At 44.6% G+C, this 17,065-nt stretch overlaps 1 protein-coding gene across 1 annotated transcript; it reads left to right on the top strand.

Moving 5' to 3' along the window:
- Positions 1–8,848: 8,848 nt before the first annotated feature.
- Positions 8,849–16,051, top strand: LOC115117551 (gastrula zinc finger protein XlCGF57.1-like). Its single transcript, XM_029646019.2, has 4 exons — positions 8,849–9,121; positions 9,671–10,122; positions 10,760–12,563; positions 15,923–16,051. The coding sequence occupies exons 2-3, from the start codon at positions 9,897–9,899 to the stop codon at positions 12,247–12,249; spliced, it is 1,716 nt and encodes a 571-aa protein (XP_029501879.2). The 5' UTR covers positions 8,849–9,121; positions 9,671–9,896; the 3' UTR covers positions 12,250–12,563; positions 15,923–16,051.
- Positions 16,052–17,065: the final 1,014 nt, after the last annotated feature.

Here is a 17,065-nt window from a genome sequence, read left to right as displayed (position 1 = left end):
GAGCAGCAGTAAGGGCTCTTCGGTACTGCACGGTACCGTCCTTCCAAGCTAGTCGGAAGACTTCCAGTTTGGTGTGGCGCCATTTCCGTTCCAATTTTCTGGAAGCTTGCTTCAGAGCTCAGGTATTTTCTGTGTACCAGGGAGCTAGTTTCTTATGAGACATTTTTTTAGTTTTTAGGGGTGCAACTGCATCTAGGGTATTGCGCAAGGTTAAATTGAGATCCTCAGTTAGGTGGTTAACGGATTTTTGTCCTCTGGCGTCCTTGGGTAGGCAGAGGGAGTCTGGAAGGGCATCAAGGAATCTTTGTGTTGTCTGTGAATTTATAGCACGACTTTTGATGTTCCTTGGTTGGGGTCTGAGCAGATTATTTGTTGCAATTGCAAACATAATAAAATGGTGGTCCGATAGTCCAGGATTATGAGGAAAACATTAAGATCCACAACATTTATTCCATGGGACAAAACTAGGTCCAGCGTATGACTGTGACAGTGAGTGGGTCCAGAGACATGTTGGACAAAACCCACTGAGTCGATGATGGCTCCGAAAGCCTTTTGGAGTGGGTCTGTGGACTTTTCCATGTGAATATTAAAGTCACCAAAGATTAGAATATTATCTGCTATGACTACAAGGTCCGATAGGAATTCAGGGAACTCAGTGAGAAAAGCTGTATATGGCCCAGGAGGCCTGTAAACAGTAGCTATAAAAAGTGATTGAGTAGGCTGCATAGATTTCATGACTAGAAGCTCAAAAGACGAAAACGTCATTTTTTTTTTTTTGTAAATTGAAATTTGCTATCGTAAATGTTAGCAACACCTCCGCCTTTGCGGGATGCACAGGGATATGGTCACTAGTGTAGCCAGGAGGTGAGGCCTCATTTAACACAGTAAATTCATCAGGCTTAAGCCATGTTTCAGTCAGGCCAATCACATCAAGATTATGATCAGTGATTAGTTCATTGACTATAATTGCCTTTGAAGTAAGGGATCTAACATTAAGTAGCCCTATTTTGAGATGTGAGGTATCATGATCTCTTTCAGTAATGACAGGAATGGAGGTGGTCTTTATCCTAGTGAGATTGCTAAGGCGAACACCGCCATGTTTAGTTTTGCCCAACCTAGGTCGAGGCACAGACACGGTCTCAATGGTGATAGCTGAGCTGACTACACTGACTATGCTAGTGGCAGACTCCACTATGCTGGCAGGCTGGCTAACAGCCTGCTGCCTGGCCTGCACCCTATTTCATTGTGGAGCTAGAGGAGTTAGAGCCCTGTCTATGTTGGTAGATAAGATGAGAGCACCCCTCCAGCTAGGATGGAGTCCGTCAATCCTCAGCAGGTCAGGCTTGGTCCTGTTTATGGGTGAGTCCCAGAAAGAGGGCCAATTATCTACAAATTCTATATTTTGGGAGGGGCAGAAAACAGTTTTCAACCAGCGATTGAGTTGTGAGACTCTGCTGTAGAGCTCATCACTCCCCTAACTGGGAGGGGCCAGAGACAATTACTCGATGCCGACACATCTTTCTAGCTGATATGCACGCAGAAGCTATGTTGCGCTTGGTGATCTCTGACTGTTTCATCCTAACATCGTTGGTGCCGACATGGATAACAATATCTCTATACTCTCTACACTCGCCAGTTTTAGCTTTAGCCAGCACCATCTTCAGATTAGCCTTAACGTCGGTAGCCCTGCCCCCTGGTAAACAGTGTATGATCGCTGGATGATTCGCTTTAAGTCTAATACTGCGGGTAATCGAGTCGCCAATGACTAGAGTTTTCAATTTGTCAGAGCTAATGGTGGGAAGCTTCGGCGTCTCAGACCCCGTAACGGGAGGAGTAGAGACCAGAGAAGACTCGGCCTCTGACACCGACCTGCTGCTTAATGGGGAAAACCGGTTGAAAGTTTCTGTCGGCTGAATGAGCGACACCGGTTGAGCGTTCCTACAGCATTTCCTTCCAGAAACCGTGAGAAAGTTGTCCGGCTGCGGGGACTGTGCCAGGGGATTTATACTACTATCTATACTTACTGGTGGCACAGACTCTGTTTCATCCTTTGCTACACTGAAATTACCCTTGCCTAACGATTGCGTCTGAAGCTGGGCTTGCAGTACAGCTATCCTCGCCGTAAGGCGAGTACAGCGGCTGCAATTAGAAGGCATCATGTTAATGTTACTACTTAGCTTCGGCTGTTGGAGGTCCTGACGAATCGTGTCCAGATAAAGCGTCCGGAGTGAAAAAGTTGAGGAAAAAATAAATAAATATATGAACGGTAATTAAAAAGGTCGATAACTAGCTAGCTCTGGTCCAACGTTAAGCCTCAGAAGTTGAATTACGTTCAAAGCTCCTTCATAGATGCTGTTCCTCATAAGTGTATTTCTGTGGGCTTATTTCAGAAAAGCAAGATGCCCAGCACCAGTGGTGGAATAAGTATCCAACTGAGTAAAAGTAAAGATACCTTAATACAAAATGACTCAAGTAAAGGTGAAAGTCACCCAGTAGGATAAAACTTGAGTAAAAGTCTAAAATATTTGGTTTTAAATATACTGAAGTATATTATGAGCATCCATTCAATCACACTCTTCTCATTAACCTGTGGTGGGTTATTCACAATTGTTTGATGAATAAAGAGAAAAATGATTATTATTATATTATTATTTGTGCCCTGGTCCTATAAGAGCTCTTTGTCTCTTCCATGTAACTCGTGCTATGAAAATAGTCCTATAGCTTAGCATCTGCTTCATCTGACCACTGTTTTATTCATCTAGTGACAGCTGCTTCCTGGTTTAATTTTTGCTTGTAAGCAGGAATCAGGAGAATGGAATTATGGTCAGATTTACCAAATGGAGAGCGAGGGATAGCTTTGTATGCGTCTCTTTGTGAAGTATAGGTGGTCCAGAATTATTTTCCCTCTGATTGCACATTTAACATGCTGATAGAAATTTGGTTAAACTGATTTAAGTTTCCTGCATTAAAGGGTCTGGGTGGGCGTCTGTCCGAGGTGGCGGCTCTGGCGCGGGACTTGGACCCCACTCCACCATAGTCTCGGCCCACTTAAGTGGTGTCTTGGGAGTGGCGACCCTCGCCGCCGACCTCGGACTGGGGACCCTTGCCGTGGGTCCCGAATGGACGGGAGATTCTGGCAGCACCGGACCGGCGGGACGGCTCTGGCAGCTCCTGACTGACGGGCGGCTCTGGCAGCTCAGGACAGACGGGCGGCTCTGGCAGCTCAGGACAGACGGGGCGGCTCTGGCAGCTCAGGACAGACGGGCGGCTCTGGCACCTCAGGACAGACGGGCGGCTCTGGCAGCTCAGGACAGACGGGCGGCTCTGGCAGCTCAGGACAGACGGGAGACTCTGGCAGCTCTGGACAGACGGGAGACTCTGGCAGCTCAGGACAGACGGGGCGGCTCTGGCAGCTCAGGACAGACGGGGCGGCTCTGGCAGCTCAGGACAGACGGGGCGGCTCTGGCAGCTCAGGACAGACGGGCGGCTCTGGCAGCTCAGGACAGACGGGGCGGCTCTGGCAGCTCAGGACAGACGGGGCGGCTCTGGCAGCTCTGGACAGACGGGAGACTCTGGCAGCTCTGGACAGGAGGGAGTCTCTGGCAGCGCTGGACAGGAGGGAGTCTCTGGCAGCGCTGGACAGGAGGGAGTCCCTGGAGGGAGGATACAGAGAGACAGCCTGGTGCGTCTCGAGCACCGAGCCTGCACAACCTGTCCTGGCTGGATACTCCCTATAGCCCGGCCAGTGCGGCGGGGTGGAACAGACCGCACTGGGCTGTGCTGGCGAACCGTGGACACCGTGCGTAGGGCTGGGGGACACCGTGCGCCTCACGGCATAACACGGTGCCTGCCCGGTCCACCTCTCTCCACGGTAAGCACGGGGAGTTGGCTCAGGTCTCCTACCTGACTTAGCCACACCCCCCGTGTGCCACCCCCCAATACATTTTTGGGGCTGCCTCTCGTCCCTGTTGCGCTGCCATGTTCATGTCGCCAACTCCATTCCATTCTCCTGTAACTCTTCTCACACTGCTCCAGAGAATCCTAGGCGGGCTCGTCACTCTCCCTGGGTCGACCGACCACCTCTCTATTTCGTCCTATATTGTCACCTCCTCCAGATAGCGCTGCTCCTTACCATGCTGCTTGGTCCTTGGTTGGTGGGTGATTCTGTAACTGTTGTCTTCGGTGGAAGGAGAGGAGGACCAAAGCGCAGCTTTGTAAGTGTTCATGATCATATTTATTTAAACTCAGAACACTAAACAATAGAATGAAACGAAACCGAAACAGTTCTGTAAGGTGACGAAAAACACTAAACAGAAAATAATCACCCACCAAACACAGGTGGGAAAAGGCTACCTAAGTATGATTCTCAATCAGAGACAACGAACGACACCTGCCTCTGATTGAGAACCATACTAGGCCAAACACGTAGAAAATATAACATAGAAAAAAGAACATAGACAACCCACCCCAACTAACGCCCTGACCAACCTAAAACAAAGACACAACAAAGGAACTAAGGTCAGAATGTGACAACTAGGAGCGCCGCCTCTGGGTGAGCATTTTCTTGTTTGCTTATGGCGGAATACAGCTCATTCAATGCTGTCTTAGTGCCAACTTCTGACTGAGTTGGTATGTAAACAGCTACGAAGATTACAGATGAGAACTCTCTCAGTAGGTAGTGTGGTCTACAGCTTATCATGATATACTCTACCTCAGGTGAGCAATAGCTCGAGACTTCCTTAGATATCATCTGTTATTTACAAAAATACATAGTCCGCCGCCCCTTGCAGCAGTTCTATCCTGCCGGTACATCGTATAACCAGCCAGCTGTATGTTGATATTGTCATCGTTCAGCCATGACCCCATGAAGCATAAGATGTTACAGTTTTTAATGTCCCGTTGGTATTTTAATCTTCCATGTAACTTGTCGATTTTATTGTCCAAAGATTGCACGTTTGCTAGTAGAATTGAGGGAAGTGGGGGTTAATTCAATCGCCTACGAATTCTCAGAAGGCAGCCCGCTCACCGGCCCCTCTTTCTCCATCTCCTCTTCATGCAGATCACAGGGGTTGGTGCCTGTTCCCGAGGGAGCCGTATATCCTCCGCCTCGGATTCGTCAGAGTCGGGAAAAAAGAAAAAGGATTTTGCTAGTCCGTGGTGAGTAATCGGAGTCCTGATGTCTAGAAGTTATTTTCAGTCATAAGAGATGGTAGCAGAAACATTATGTACAAAATAAGTAAAACAAATAAGTTACAAACAACGCAGATAAACAAACAAAAAAATAAAATCAGTTGGGGGGTAAAACGTCTGCCTTCTGCTCTGGCACCATCTCTTACTTACTTTTTAAATGAGCATTTAACTGCAGCTGCTGTGGAGATTTTCGGGAAGTTGAGAAAACGGTAGTGGAGTACCGAAGGAGAATGATCGGCTACGGAGACTGCCACCGGAGATACAACTATGTAGAATAGATTCACATGTAAATCTACTGATAGCTAGCTATAGTTATAATCAATGAATACTGTTTTTGATATAGATTATTCAATTGTTGATATCAATATTTGCCCGAATTCCCAATATATTATCATATGGTTATCATAATTAACACTGAAAACCAATCAGCTTCAAGTGACCACTTTTCCCTGAAATAATGTTGATTGCAGGTGGCAGAAGCCATTAACGTGCTGCACATTTAACACAAATAGAATAATGAGACAGATATGTACACTGCTGGTCAAATGTTTTAGAACACCTACTCATTCAAGGGTTTTTCTTAATTTTTACTATTTTCTACGTTGAAGAATAATAGTGAAGACATCAAAAATATGAAATAACAAATATGGAATCATGTAGTAACCAAAAAAGTGTTATATTTGAGATTCTTCAAATAGCCACCCTTTGCTTAATGACAGCTTTGCACACTCTTGGCATTCGCTCAACCAGCTTCACCTGGAATGCTTTTCCAACAGTCTGGAAGGAGTTCCCACATATGCTGAGCACTTGTTGGCTGCTTTTCCATCACTCTGCAGTTTGACTCATTCCAAACCATCTCAATTTGGTTGAGTACTAGGATTATTGAGGCCAGGTCATCTGATGCAGCATTCCATCACTCTCCTTCTTGGTAAAATAGCCCTTACACAGCCTGGAGGTGTTTTTACAGTTCATTGACTACTGCTCAGCATTCAACACCATAGTACCTTCCAAGCTCATCATTAAGCTTGAGGCCCTGGGTCTCAACCCCACCCTGTGCAACTGGGTCCTGGACTTCCTGAAGGGCCGTCCCCCCCAGGTAGTGAAGGTAGGAAACAACATCTCCACTTCGCTGATCCTCAACACTGAGGCCCCACAAGGGTGCGTGCTCAGCCCCCTCCTGTACTCCCTGTTCACCCATGACTGCGTGGCCAAGAACGCCTCCAACTCAATCATCACGTTTGCAGACAACACAACAGTAGTAGGCTTGATCACCAACAACGACGAGACAGCCTATATGGAGGCACTCGGAGTGTGGTGTCAGGAAAACAACCTCTCACTCAACATCAACAAAACAAAGGAGATGATCGTGGACTTCAGGAAACAGCAGAGGGAGCACCCTCCTATTCACATCGACGGGACAGCAGTGGAGAAGGTGGAAAGCTTTAAGTTACTTGGCATACACATCACAAACAAACTGAAATGGTACACCCACACAGACAGTGTGGTGAAGAAGGCACAACAGCGCCTCTTCAACCTCAGGAGGCTGAAGAAATTTGTCTAGTCACCTAAAACCCTCACAAGATTTTACAGATGCACAATTGAGAGCATCCTGTCGGGCTGTATCACCGCCTGGTACGGCAACTGCACCGCCCGCAACCACAAGGCTCTCCAGAGGGTGGTGCGGTCTGCACAACGCATCAACGGGGGCAAACTACCTGCCCTCCATGACACATACAACACCTGATGTCACAGGAAGGCCAAAAAGATCATCAAGGACATCAACCACCTGAGCCACTGTCTTTTCACACTTCTACAATCCAGAAGGCGAGGTCAGTACAGGTGCATCAATGCTGGGGCCGAGAGACTGAAACTCGTTTTTCAACCACTCCACAAATTTCTTGTTAACAAACTATAGTTTTGGCAAGTCGGTTAGGACATCTACTTTGTGCATGACACAAGTCATTTTCTCCAACAATTAATAACAGACAGATTATTTCACTTATTCACTGTATTGGAGTTGTGCTCCAGTGGGTCAGAAGTTTACATACACTAATTTGACTGTGCCTTTAAACAGCTTGGGAAATTCCAGAAAATGATGTCATGGCTTTAGAAGCTTCTGATAGGCTAATTGACATTTGAGTCAATTGGAGGTGTACCTGTGGATGGATTTCAAACTCAGTGCTTCTTTGCTTGACGTCATGGGAAAATAAGTCCTCAAAAAATAAATTGTAGACCTCCACAAGTCTGGTTCATCCTTGGGAGCAATCTCCAAACACCTGAAGGTACCACGTTCATCTGTACAAACAATAGTATGAAAGTATAAACACCATGGAACCACGCAGCCATCATACCACTCAGGAAGACGTTCTGTCTTCTAGAGATTAACGTATTTGGTGCAACAAGTGCAAATCAATCCCAGAACAGCAAAGGACCGTGTGAAGATGCTGGAGGAAAGAGGTACAAAAGTATATATATCCACAGTAAAGCAGACTACGGTTTGCAACTGCACATTGGGCCAAAGATAGTACTTTTTGGAGAAAAATCCTCTGGTCTGATGAAACAAAAATAGAACTGTTTGGCCATAATGACCATCGTTATGTTTGGAGGACAAAGGGGGAGTCTTGCAAGCTGAAGAACACCATCCCAACTGTGAAGCACGGGGGTGGCAGCATCATGTTGTGGGGGTGCTTTATTGCAGGAGGGACTGGTGCACTTCATAAAATAGATGACATCATGAGGATGGAAAATTATGTGGATATATTGAAGCAACACCTCAAGACATCAGTCAGGAAGTTAAAGCTTGGTCGCAAATGGGTCTTCCAAATGGACAATGACCATTTGGAGTGGCCATCACAAAGCCCTGACCTCAATCCTATAGAAAATTTGTGGGCAGAACTGAAAAAATGTGTGCGAGCAAGGAGGCCTACAAACCTGACTCAGTTACACCAGCTCTGTCAGGAGGAATGAGCCAAAATTCACCCAACTTATTGTGGGAAGCTTGTGGAAGGCTACCCGAAACGTTTGTCCCAAGTTAAACAATTTAAAGTCAATCCTACCAAATACTAATTGAGTGTATGTAATCTTCTGACCCACTGGGAATGTGATGAAAGAAATTAAAGCTGAAATAAATAATTCTCTACTATTATTCTGACATTTCACATTCTTAAAATAAAGTGGTGATCCTAACTGACCTAAGATAGGGAATTGTTACTAGGATTAAATGTCAGGAATTGTGAAAAACTGAGTTTAAATTAATTTGGCTAAGGTGTATGTAAACTTCCGACTTCAACTGTATATACTGTATTTTATACCATCCATTGCAACTGGGCCATCACTCATCCATATATTTTTATGTACATATTCTCATTCACCCCTTTAGATTTGTGTGTATTAGATAGTTGTTTTGGGGAATTGTTCGATTTTGTGGTATATATTACTGCGCTGTCGGAACTAGAAGCACAAGCATTTCACATCTGCTAACCATATGTATGTGACCAATAAAATGTTATTTGATTTGAGAATGAAGTCCCAAGCCGTTGCAGCTTTCAGGAGTCGCCTGTGTTACAATGAGTTGTCTTTCAATTCAGTTCATACAATACACACAGAGGCGCTGTGATGTGTTTATGGGCTTGCCACCCGCTGAAACAAACAGAAGGAAAATGCGGAAGTGAAATTACGAGTGGATTAGTTTGTTTGTGACCACTATTCTTTCCTCGTGGAGGAAACGACCAGCTGAATAGCCAACTCGTTATCAGTCACCTTAAAATGTCTAAACAACAGTCGCTTCATGGGTTTTTAAATGAGCGCTTAACTGCGGCTGCTGTGGAGATTTTTGGGGCCGTTGAGAAAACGGTAGTGAAATACCAGGAGGAGAATGATCGGCTACGGAGACTGCTGCGGATCAAACCGGAGGTTAAACTATGTAGAACAGGTACGTCTGTACAGTGCATTCGGAAAGTATTTAGACCCTTTCACTATTTCCACATTAGGTGAAAAATCTGTCCATGTGTGTTTGAGCACTTAACCCTCATGTCTCCTGTAATTGCTGGAGATAAGAGCGTCTGCTAAATGACTAACGTTTCAAGTGTAATGCATTGTACGTTTGGAGTCCATTTCTTATTGTAAATAAGAATATAATATGTTTCTGAACACGACTACATTCATGTGGATGATACTATGATTGTGGATAATCACGAATAAATCATGAATAATGAGCTTAATGTGTGTAATGAATATGGGAATACTTCTGACTACTCTAATATGCTACGTTAACTTATCCAAATGCTTATGACTAATTCACATTGTGGGACTAGATACATAAAAGTGCTTTGATTTCTAAATGGTAAAACAGATATTATGAACATTTGATCTCAAATCCCAAATTCTGGAGTACAGAGACACATTTGTAAATGTTAGTTTCACTGTCTAAATATATACATAGGGGAGTGTAAACCTCTGCCATTCCTCTCCTTCCCTCCAGACTCCCTGCAGCTCTCTGTCTCTGAAGAGGAGGTTCCCCCTGAGCAGCAGCAGCACTGTGAGCAGGAGTGGAGCCCCAGTCTGGGACCGAGGACCCAGAGACCAAACAGATTAAAGAGGAACAGGAGGAAGTCAGGACCAGTCAGGAGGAAGAGCAGCTTCAAGGGCTCTTTGATACCAAAGACTCCATATTCACTCCTTCCTGTGTGAAAAGTGAATGTGATCAGATGGACCCATGTCAAGAAGCCGTAGTAGCTGAACACCCAACTCTCAGTCCACTGAAAACATCTAAACTACAGTTGTTCTGTGTGTTGTTAAATGAATGTTTAACGGCATCTGCTGCTGTGGAGATTTTTGGTGCGATTGAGGAAACTGTAGCAGAGTACCAGGAAGAGAATGATCTGCTACGGAGACTGCTGCGGAGGACACCAGAGATACAACTATGTAGAATAGGTTCGTATGTAGATCTAATACCTAGCTAGCTACGGTTCTACTTAGTTAATAAACTGTTTCCGGTAACAGGGATCTCCATTGCATCCATTTTTTAAAGAACAGTTTATAATATAGCTAAGATTCACCAGGCATAACTAAAAAGTTATCTGTCAAGAAAAGATCATTGAAATAGCTTATATAGCACAGCCTTTCTGACTCCAATGCATTTCATTAGAGACGGTGAGTATGTTTACGTTCACACTAGTAATTCCATATTATAGTGATGTCAGTAGGCTGAGTACGGCATCGGTCCTGTAGACCCCTGACTCTGCTCATCTTCAACGCTGGGAGGGCATAATAGAAGTAAGCATTAGAGGTCGACCTCTACTAAGCATACGGTGATCAGAACATCTAGTTTTCTGAGAAATCTTTCAAATGATTAGGACGTGTACAAGCTTTATTAAAATATCAAGTTTGGGAGCAGAAACTATTTATCTGTATTGTACATTATTTTAGCTCCTGATATTATTTAGGATCAATGCCAATAAAGACATTTTCAATTCAAAAATCGTTGAGATCTATAATTCACGTGATTCAAGTGTTCTATTTAATTGTGTGGTATATAAATAACCTCTGCCATTCCTCTCCTTCCCTCCAGACTCCCTGCAGCTCTCTGTCTCTGAAGAGGAGGTTCCCCCTGAGCAGCAGCACTGTGAGCAGGAGTGGAGCCCCAGTCTGGGACAGGAGGACCCAGAGACCAAACAGATTAAAGAGGAACAGGAGGAAGTCAGGACCAGTCAGGAGGAAGAGCAGCTTCAAGGGCTCAAAGACTCCATATTCTCTTCTTCCTGTGTGAAAAGTGAATGTGATCAGGAGGACCCACTTCAGTCCTTGACTCTTCCCCAAACCCAGACTGTGGAGAACAGAGAGAGTGACTCTAAACCAGTGAATCTCACACCTTTTGTCACTGTGACCCACATTAAGGGTCTCAACATTCCCTGTGACCCTCCAGATAATCAAAACAATGCCTCCAGCCACAACTCAGCTGTAAGCAGCGACCCAGTAGGACTTGACAGCAGTCCACCATTGGATCCCAGTCCACCATTGGTTCCCAGCCCACCATTGGATCCCAGCCCACCATTGGATCCCAGTCCACCATTGGGTCCCAGCCCATCATTGGATCCCAGTCCACCATTGGGTCCCAGCCCACCATTGGATCCCAGTCCACCATTGGGTCCCAGCCCACCATTGGAGAAACATTGTTCCAAACCCAGCACCACAGCTAGAAAAACTCACCACTGCCGTGACTGTGGTGCAACATTTGCTCTGAAAGCTGACCTGCAGAGACACGTGACTCTCTTCAGTAAGATACCCAGTGAATGTAGTTCCTACAATAAACACTACAACTCCACCTGTAAACTGAAGGCCCATGTCCGACTCTGTCACAGTGGGAAACACTGCACCTGCCCTGTTTGTGGAAAGACCTTCAAACTCAAAGGAGTTCTGTCCAGGCACATGAGGATTCACACAGGAGAGAAACCATTTACCTGTGGTGACTGTGGGAAAAGCTTCAATCGCACGGATTTCCTAACCAGGCATAAACTGACTCACACAGGAGAGAAGCCATTCACCTGTGGTGACTGTGGGAAAAGCTTCAATCGGAAGGAGACCTTAACTACGCACAAACTGACTCACACCAAAGTGAAACCATTTAACTGTGATGAGTGTGGGAAAGGCTTCAATCGGATGGTGAGCCTAACCTCTCATGAACTGACTCACACAGCAGAGAAACCATTTAGCTGTGGTGACTGTGGGAACAGCTTCCATCTCAAAAGGAACCTAACCAGGCATAAATTGACTCACACCAGAGAGAAACCATTTAGCTGTGGTGACTGTGGGAACAGCTTCAATCGCAAAGATACCTTAACTACGCACAAACTGACTCACACCAGAGAGAAACAATTTAGCTGTGATGAGTGTGGGAAAGGCTTCAATCGGAAGGTGAGCCTAACCACTCACAAACGGACTCACACAGCAGAGAAACCATTCACCTGTGGTGACTGTGGGAAGAGTTTTATTTATAAGAGGGGCCTAATGAGACATAAACTGATTCACACAGGAGAGAAACCATTTAGCTGTGGTGACTGAGGGAAAAGTTTCAATCGCAAGGAGACCTTAACTACACACAGCCTCACAGCAGAGATCAACCATTTAGCTGTGGTAACTGAGGGAAAAAATTAAATCGGAAACAACATGGCTGCTCAGTCTGATAAAATATGAATTCAGAAGACTAATCTGCTAACACGTGAAAAACAACCACAAAGAAAGTGAATGAGGACACAGAGAGGGGACTAAGAGAGTATTGAGATACACCTGTGGACCAACTCTAACTGGTCCTCCTGATCCTGCTCAGTCCAATGTGACAGTAATTATATAATGGGACTGTTGTCTGAACCTAACAGGTAATGTTGCTACTCTTTGTGTATGAAATGGACAATCTGCAGTTCAGACAACCACCACTTTTTTAGGTGAACAACTGGGAGATGGTGTTGGAGAGGTGTGAACACTCAATGTCGTAGACAGATATTGATACAAGATGTCCAGATCTGATGCAGGTTTTCCAATAGGCGGCCCGTTGGTGGTTTTATTTGGCTCGCAAGTTTTCTGAGCAAAACAAGATAATATATAGAATTTTTGTATTTATTTTTGATTCATTTTTTATATTTTTTTAAATTGAGGGAAAATGTTCCCAAGTATTTCCATGTGTAAATAGATTTACAGTACCAGTCAAAAGTTTGGATACACCTACTCATTCAAGGGTTTTTCTTTATTTTTACTATTTTCTACATTGTACAATAATAGTGAAGACAAACTATGAAGTAACATATGGAATCATGTAGGATCCGATCTCAGGAAATTGTACAAAACACCCCCCTTATATAATCAATGTGAGAATTACTTAACCAGGGGAGTAGTGATTGGATAATGGGGAATGTTTTGTAACTAGGGGAGTAGTGATTGGATAAGGGGGGATGTTTTGTAACTAGGGGGGTAGTGATTGGATAATGGGGAATGTTTTGTAACTAGGGGAGTAGTGATTGGATAAGGGAGAGGTAACCAGGGGAGTAGTGATTGGATAATGGGGAATGTTTTGTAACTAGGGGAGTAGTGATTGGATAAGGGGGATGTTTTGTAACTAGGGGAGTAGTGATTGGATAAGGGGATGTTTTGTAACTAGGGGAGTAGTGATTGGATAAGGGGGATGCTTTGTAACCAGGGGAGTAGTGATTGGATAAGGGGGGATGTTTTGTAACTAGGGCAGTAGTGATTGGATAAGGGGGATGTTTTGTAACTAGGGGAGTAGTGATTGGACAAGGGGATGTTTTGTAACTAGGGGAGTAGTGATTGGATAAGGGGGATGTTTTGTAACTAGGGCAGTAGTGATTGGATAAGGGGATGTTTTGTAACTAGGGCAGTAGTGATTGGATAAGGGGATGTTTTGTAACTAGGGGAGTAGTGATTGGATAAGGGGATGTTTTGTAACTAGGGAGTAGTGATTGGATAAGGGGGATGTTTTGTAACTAGGAGAGTAGTGATTGGATAAGGGGGTTGTAACTAGGGAGTAGTGATTGGATAAGGGGATGTTTTGTAACTAGGGGAGTAGTGATTGGATAATGGGGATGTTTTGTAACCAGGAGAGTGGTGATTGGATAAGGGGGGTTGTAACCAGGGAGTAGTGATTGGATAAGGGGGATGTTTTGTAACTAGGGGAGTAGTGATTGGATAAGGGGGATGTTTTGTAACTAGGGAGTAGTGATTGGATAAGGGGGATGTTTTGTAACTAGGGAGTAGTGATTGGATAAGGGGGATGTTTTGTAACTAGGGAGTAGTGATTGGATAAAGGGGATGTTTTGTAACTAGGGGAGTAGTGATTGGATAAGGGGGATGTTTTGTAACCAGGGAGTAGTGATTGGATAAGGGGGGTTGTAACCAGGGAGTAGTGATTGGATAAGGGGGATGCTTTGTAACCAGGGGAGTAGTGATTGGATAAGGGGATGTTTTGTAACTAGGGGAGTAGTGATTGGATAAGGGGGATGTTTTGTAACTAGGGAGTAGTGATTGGATAAGGGGATGTTTTGTAACTAGGGAGTAGTGATTGGATAAGGGGGATGTTTTGTAACCAGGGAGTAGTGATTGGATAAGGGGGGGTTGTAACCAGGGGAGTAGTGATTGGATAAGGGGGATGCTTTGTAACTAGGGGAGTAGAGATTGGATAAGGGGGATGTTTTGTAACTAGGGGAGTAGAGATTGGATAAGGGGGATGTTTTGTAACTAGGGGAGTAGAGATTGGATAAGGGGGGGATGTTTTGTAACTAGGGGAGTAGTGATTGGATAAGGGGGATGTTTTGTAACTAGGGGAGTAGTGATTGGATAAGGGGGATGTTTTGTAACTAGGGGAGTAGTGATTGGATAAGGGGGATGTTTTGTAACTAGGGGAGTAGTGATTGGATAAGGGGGATGTTTTGTAACTAGGGAGTAGTGATTGGATAAGGGGGATGTTTTGTAACTAGGGGAGTAGTGATTGGATAAGGGGGATGTTTTGTATGTTTTGTAACTAGGGGAGTAGTGATTGGATAATGGGGATGTTTTGTAACCAGGAGAGTGGTGATTGGATAAGGGGGGTTGTAACCAGGGGAGTAGTGATTGGATAAGGGGCATGTTTTGTAACTAGGGGAGTAGTGATTGGATAAGGGGATGTTTTGTAACTAGGGAGTAGTGATTGGATAAGGGGGATGTTTTGTAACTAGGGGAGTAGTGATTGGATAAGGGGGATGTTTTGTAACTAGGGGAGTAGTGATTGGATAAGGGGGATGTTTTGTAACTAGGGGAGTAGTGATTGGATAAGGGGGATGTTTTGTAACCAGGGGAGTAGTGATTGGATAAGGGGGGGTTGTAACCAGGGGAGTAGTGATTGGATAAGGGGGATGCTTTGTAACCAGGGGAGTAGTGATTGGATTTGTAACTAGGGGAGTAGTGATTGGATAAGGGGGATGTTTTGTAACTAGGGAGTAGTGATTGGATAAGGGGGATGTTTTGTAACCAGGGAGTAGTGATTGGATAAGGGGGGTTGTAACCAGGGAGTAGTGATTGGATAAGGGGATGCTTTGTAACTAGGGGAGTAGAGATTGGATTTGTAACTAGGGAGTAGTGATTGGATAAGGGGATGTTTTGTAACTAGGGGAGTAGTGATTGGATAAGGGGGATGTTTTGTAACCAGGGGAGTAGTGATTGGATAAGGGGGATGTTTTGTAACTAGGGGAGTAGTGATTGGATAAGGGGGATGTTTTGTAACCAGGGGAGTACATTTACATTTAACATTTAAGTCATTTAGCAGACGCTCTTATCCAGAGCGACTTACAAATTGGTGCATTCACCTTATGACCTCCAGTGGAGTAGTGATTGGATAAGGGGGATGTTTGTAACCAGGGGAGTAGTGATTGGATAAGGGGGATGTTTTGTAACTAGGGGAGTAGTGATTGGATAAGGGGGATGTTTTGTAACCAGGGGAGTAGTGATTGGATAAGGGGGTATTCCTGTATTGTGTGAATCAGATGTAACTGGTTGAGGGAGCAGTTTACCAGCGAGGCTGGACTGTATATAAGTCATTGTTGGCAAGTCATTTTTCTTTGTCTGTAGACGGCCTGTTTTTAGAACCTCTTTCTCTCTGGGGCCTTTTTGTTAAATATTCTACTGCTGTATTTTGTTGTTGTTAACTTGTTATCCACACATGCAGGGTCATATAATTAGTATTTTTCTTTAGGAGGAACAGGATTGTGTTTCCTGGAGGTGGAGAGTTGGGGAGACCATAGGATGTGTAGACTGATTATAAAGGGCTTTGCTTGAATAAATACTGGCTGTGCATTTCCTCTGGAGGGGCCACCGACCCAAATCGACCAGAGGGTATCCTCTTTGTTCCTGTGTTGGGTTCATGCTTTGGGGTGTGTATGAAAATGTCTCAGCATGACAAGGTGAGTATACCTCTTTCGTCTCGTTATTACGGTGAGGAACTCCAGGTCCACAGATGAAAGGTTTGGGGCGCACTAAGCTATTAAAAACTAAGGTATTTATTTAATAAGTTGCAGAGCTCAGAAATTATACTCACCATGAACTTCTGGTGTTATTGCCCTAGGAGATCGTGATGAACTTCGACCCCTGAGCTGACGTCCCGCTGAGTGGTTGTCATCCATCAATCTGTCCTGTGTCAGGGAAAATAATATTCTGAGGTCATGACAACGATGAGGAAACAACTTTGAGAGCAACGTCCTCCCTACAACACCGCTTGCCACAACGCATTCTGACAGAGGCCAATGCCAGTTTTGATGACTTACTACTTGCACAACAATGTCAGATGGCTCAGAAAAGGCAGGGTTTGGGTACGCTTTTGGACCAAAGCTTTCTTATCAGAGCAAAAGAGTGACGAGGCAACTCAGTTTTCGAAAAGATGAGAAGAAGATGGCAACAGTTACATTTTTGACAGACATGACATCACACCTTAATCTAATGAATGATAAGCAGCAGGTACGGGACAACACAGTGTGCGGTATGATAACAGCATTCCGGGTTTCCAGAAGAAATGTGAGTTTTTCAAGAATGATCTCCAGGGACAATCTGTCCACTTCCTCTTCTGGTGCAAACGCAGGGAGATGTCTGCCGTTTACGTTTAATCTTAACCAACTAGTGCTATTTTTAAAACAAATTATTGCGCATAGTTTGTAACTTATTTTGTACATAATGTTGCTGCTACCGTCTCTTATGACCGAAAATAACTTCTGGGCATCAGAACAGCGATTACTCGCCTTGAACTGGGCAAATAATTTTTCTTTAATGAGTCGGACGAGAGGGATTTACTCCAGACACCCGAACAGAACCTCATCCCTGTCATTCGTTGGAGAAAGAGACAGAG

This window comes from Oncorhynchus nerka, linkage group LG12 (genome assembly GCF_034236695.1).
Source record: "Oncorhynchus nerka isolate Pitt River linkage group LG12, Oner_Uvic_2.0, whole genome shotgun sequence".
Lineage (NCBI taxonomy): Eukaryota > Metazoa > Chordata > Actinopteri > Salmoniformes > Salmonidae > Oncorhynchus > Oncorhynchus nerka.
This window is presented reverse-complemented; position numbering and strand designations above follow the sequence as displayed.

What these genes read in the sequence shown, in the direction of transcription:
- LOC115117551 (XM_029646019.2), top strand. Translation starts at nt 9,897, where the DNA reads ATGGACCCATGTCAAGAAGCCGTAGTAGCTGAACACCCAACTCTCAGT. An exon ending in GATACAACTATGTAGAATAG is followed by an intron (nt 10,123 to 10,759) that starts GTTCGTATGTAG and finishes CCTTCCCTCCAG; the next exon opens with ACTCCCTGCAGCTCTCTGTC.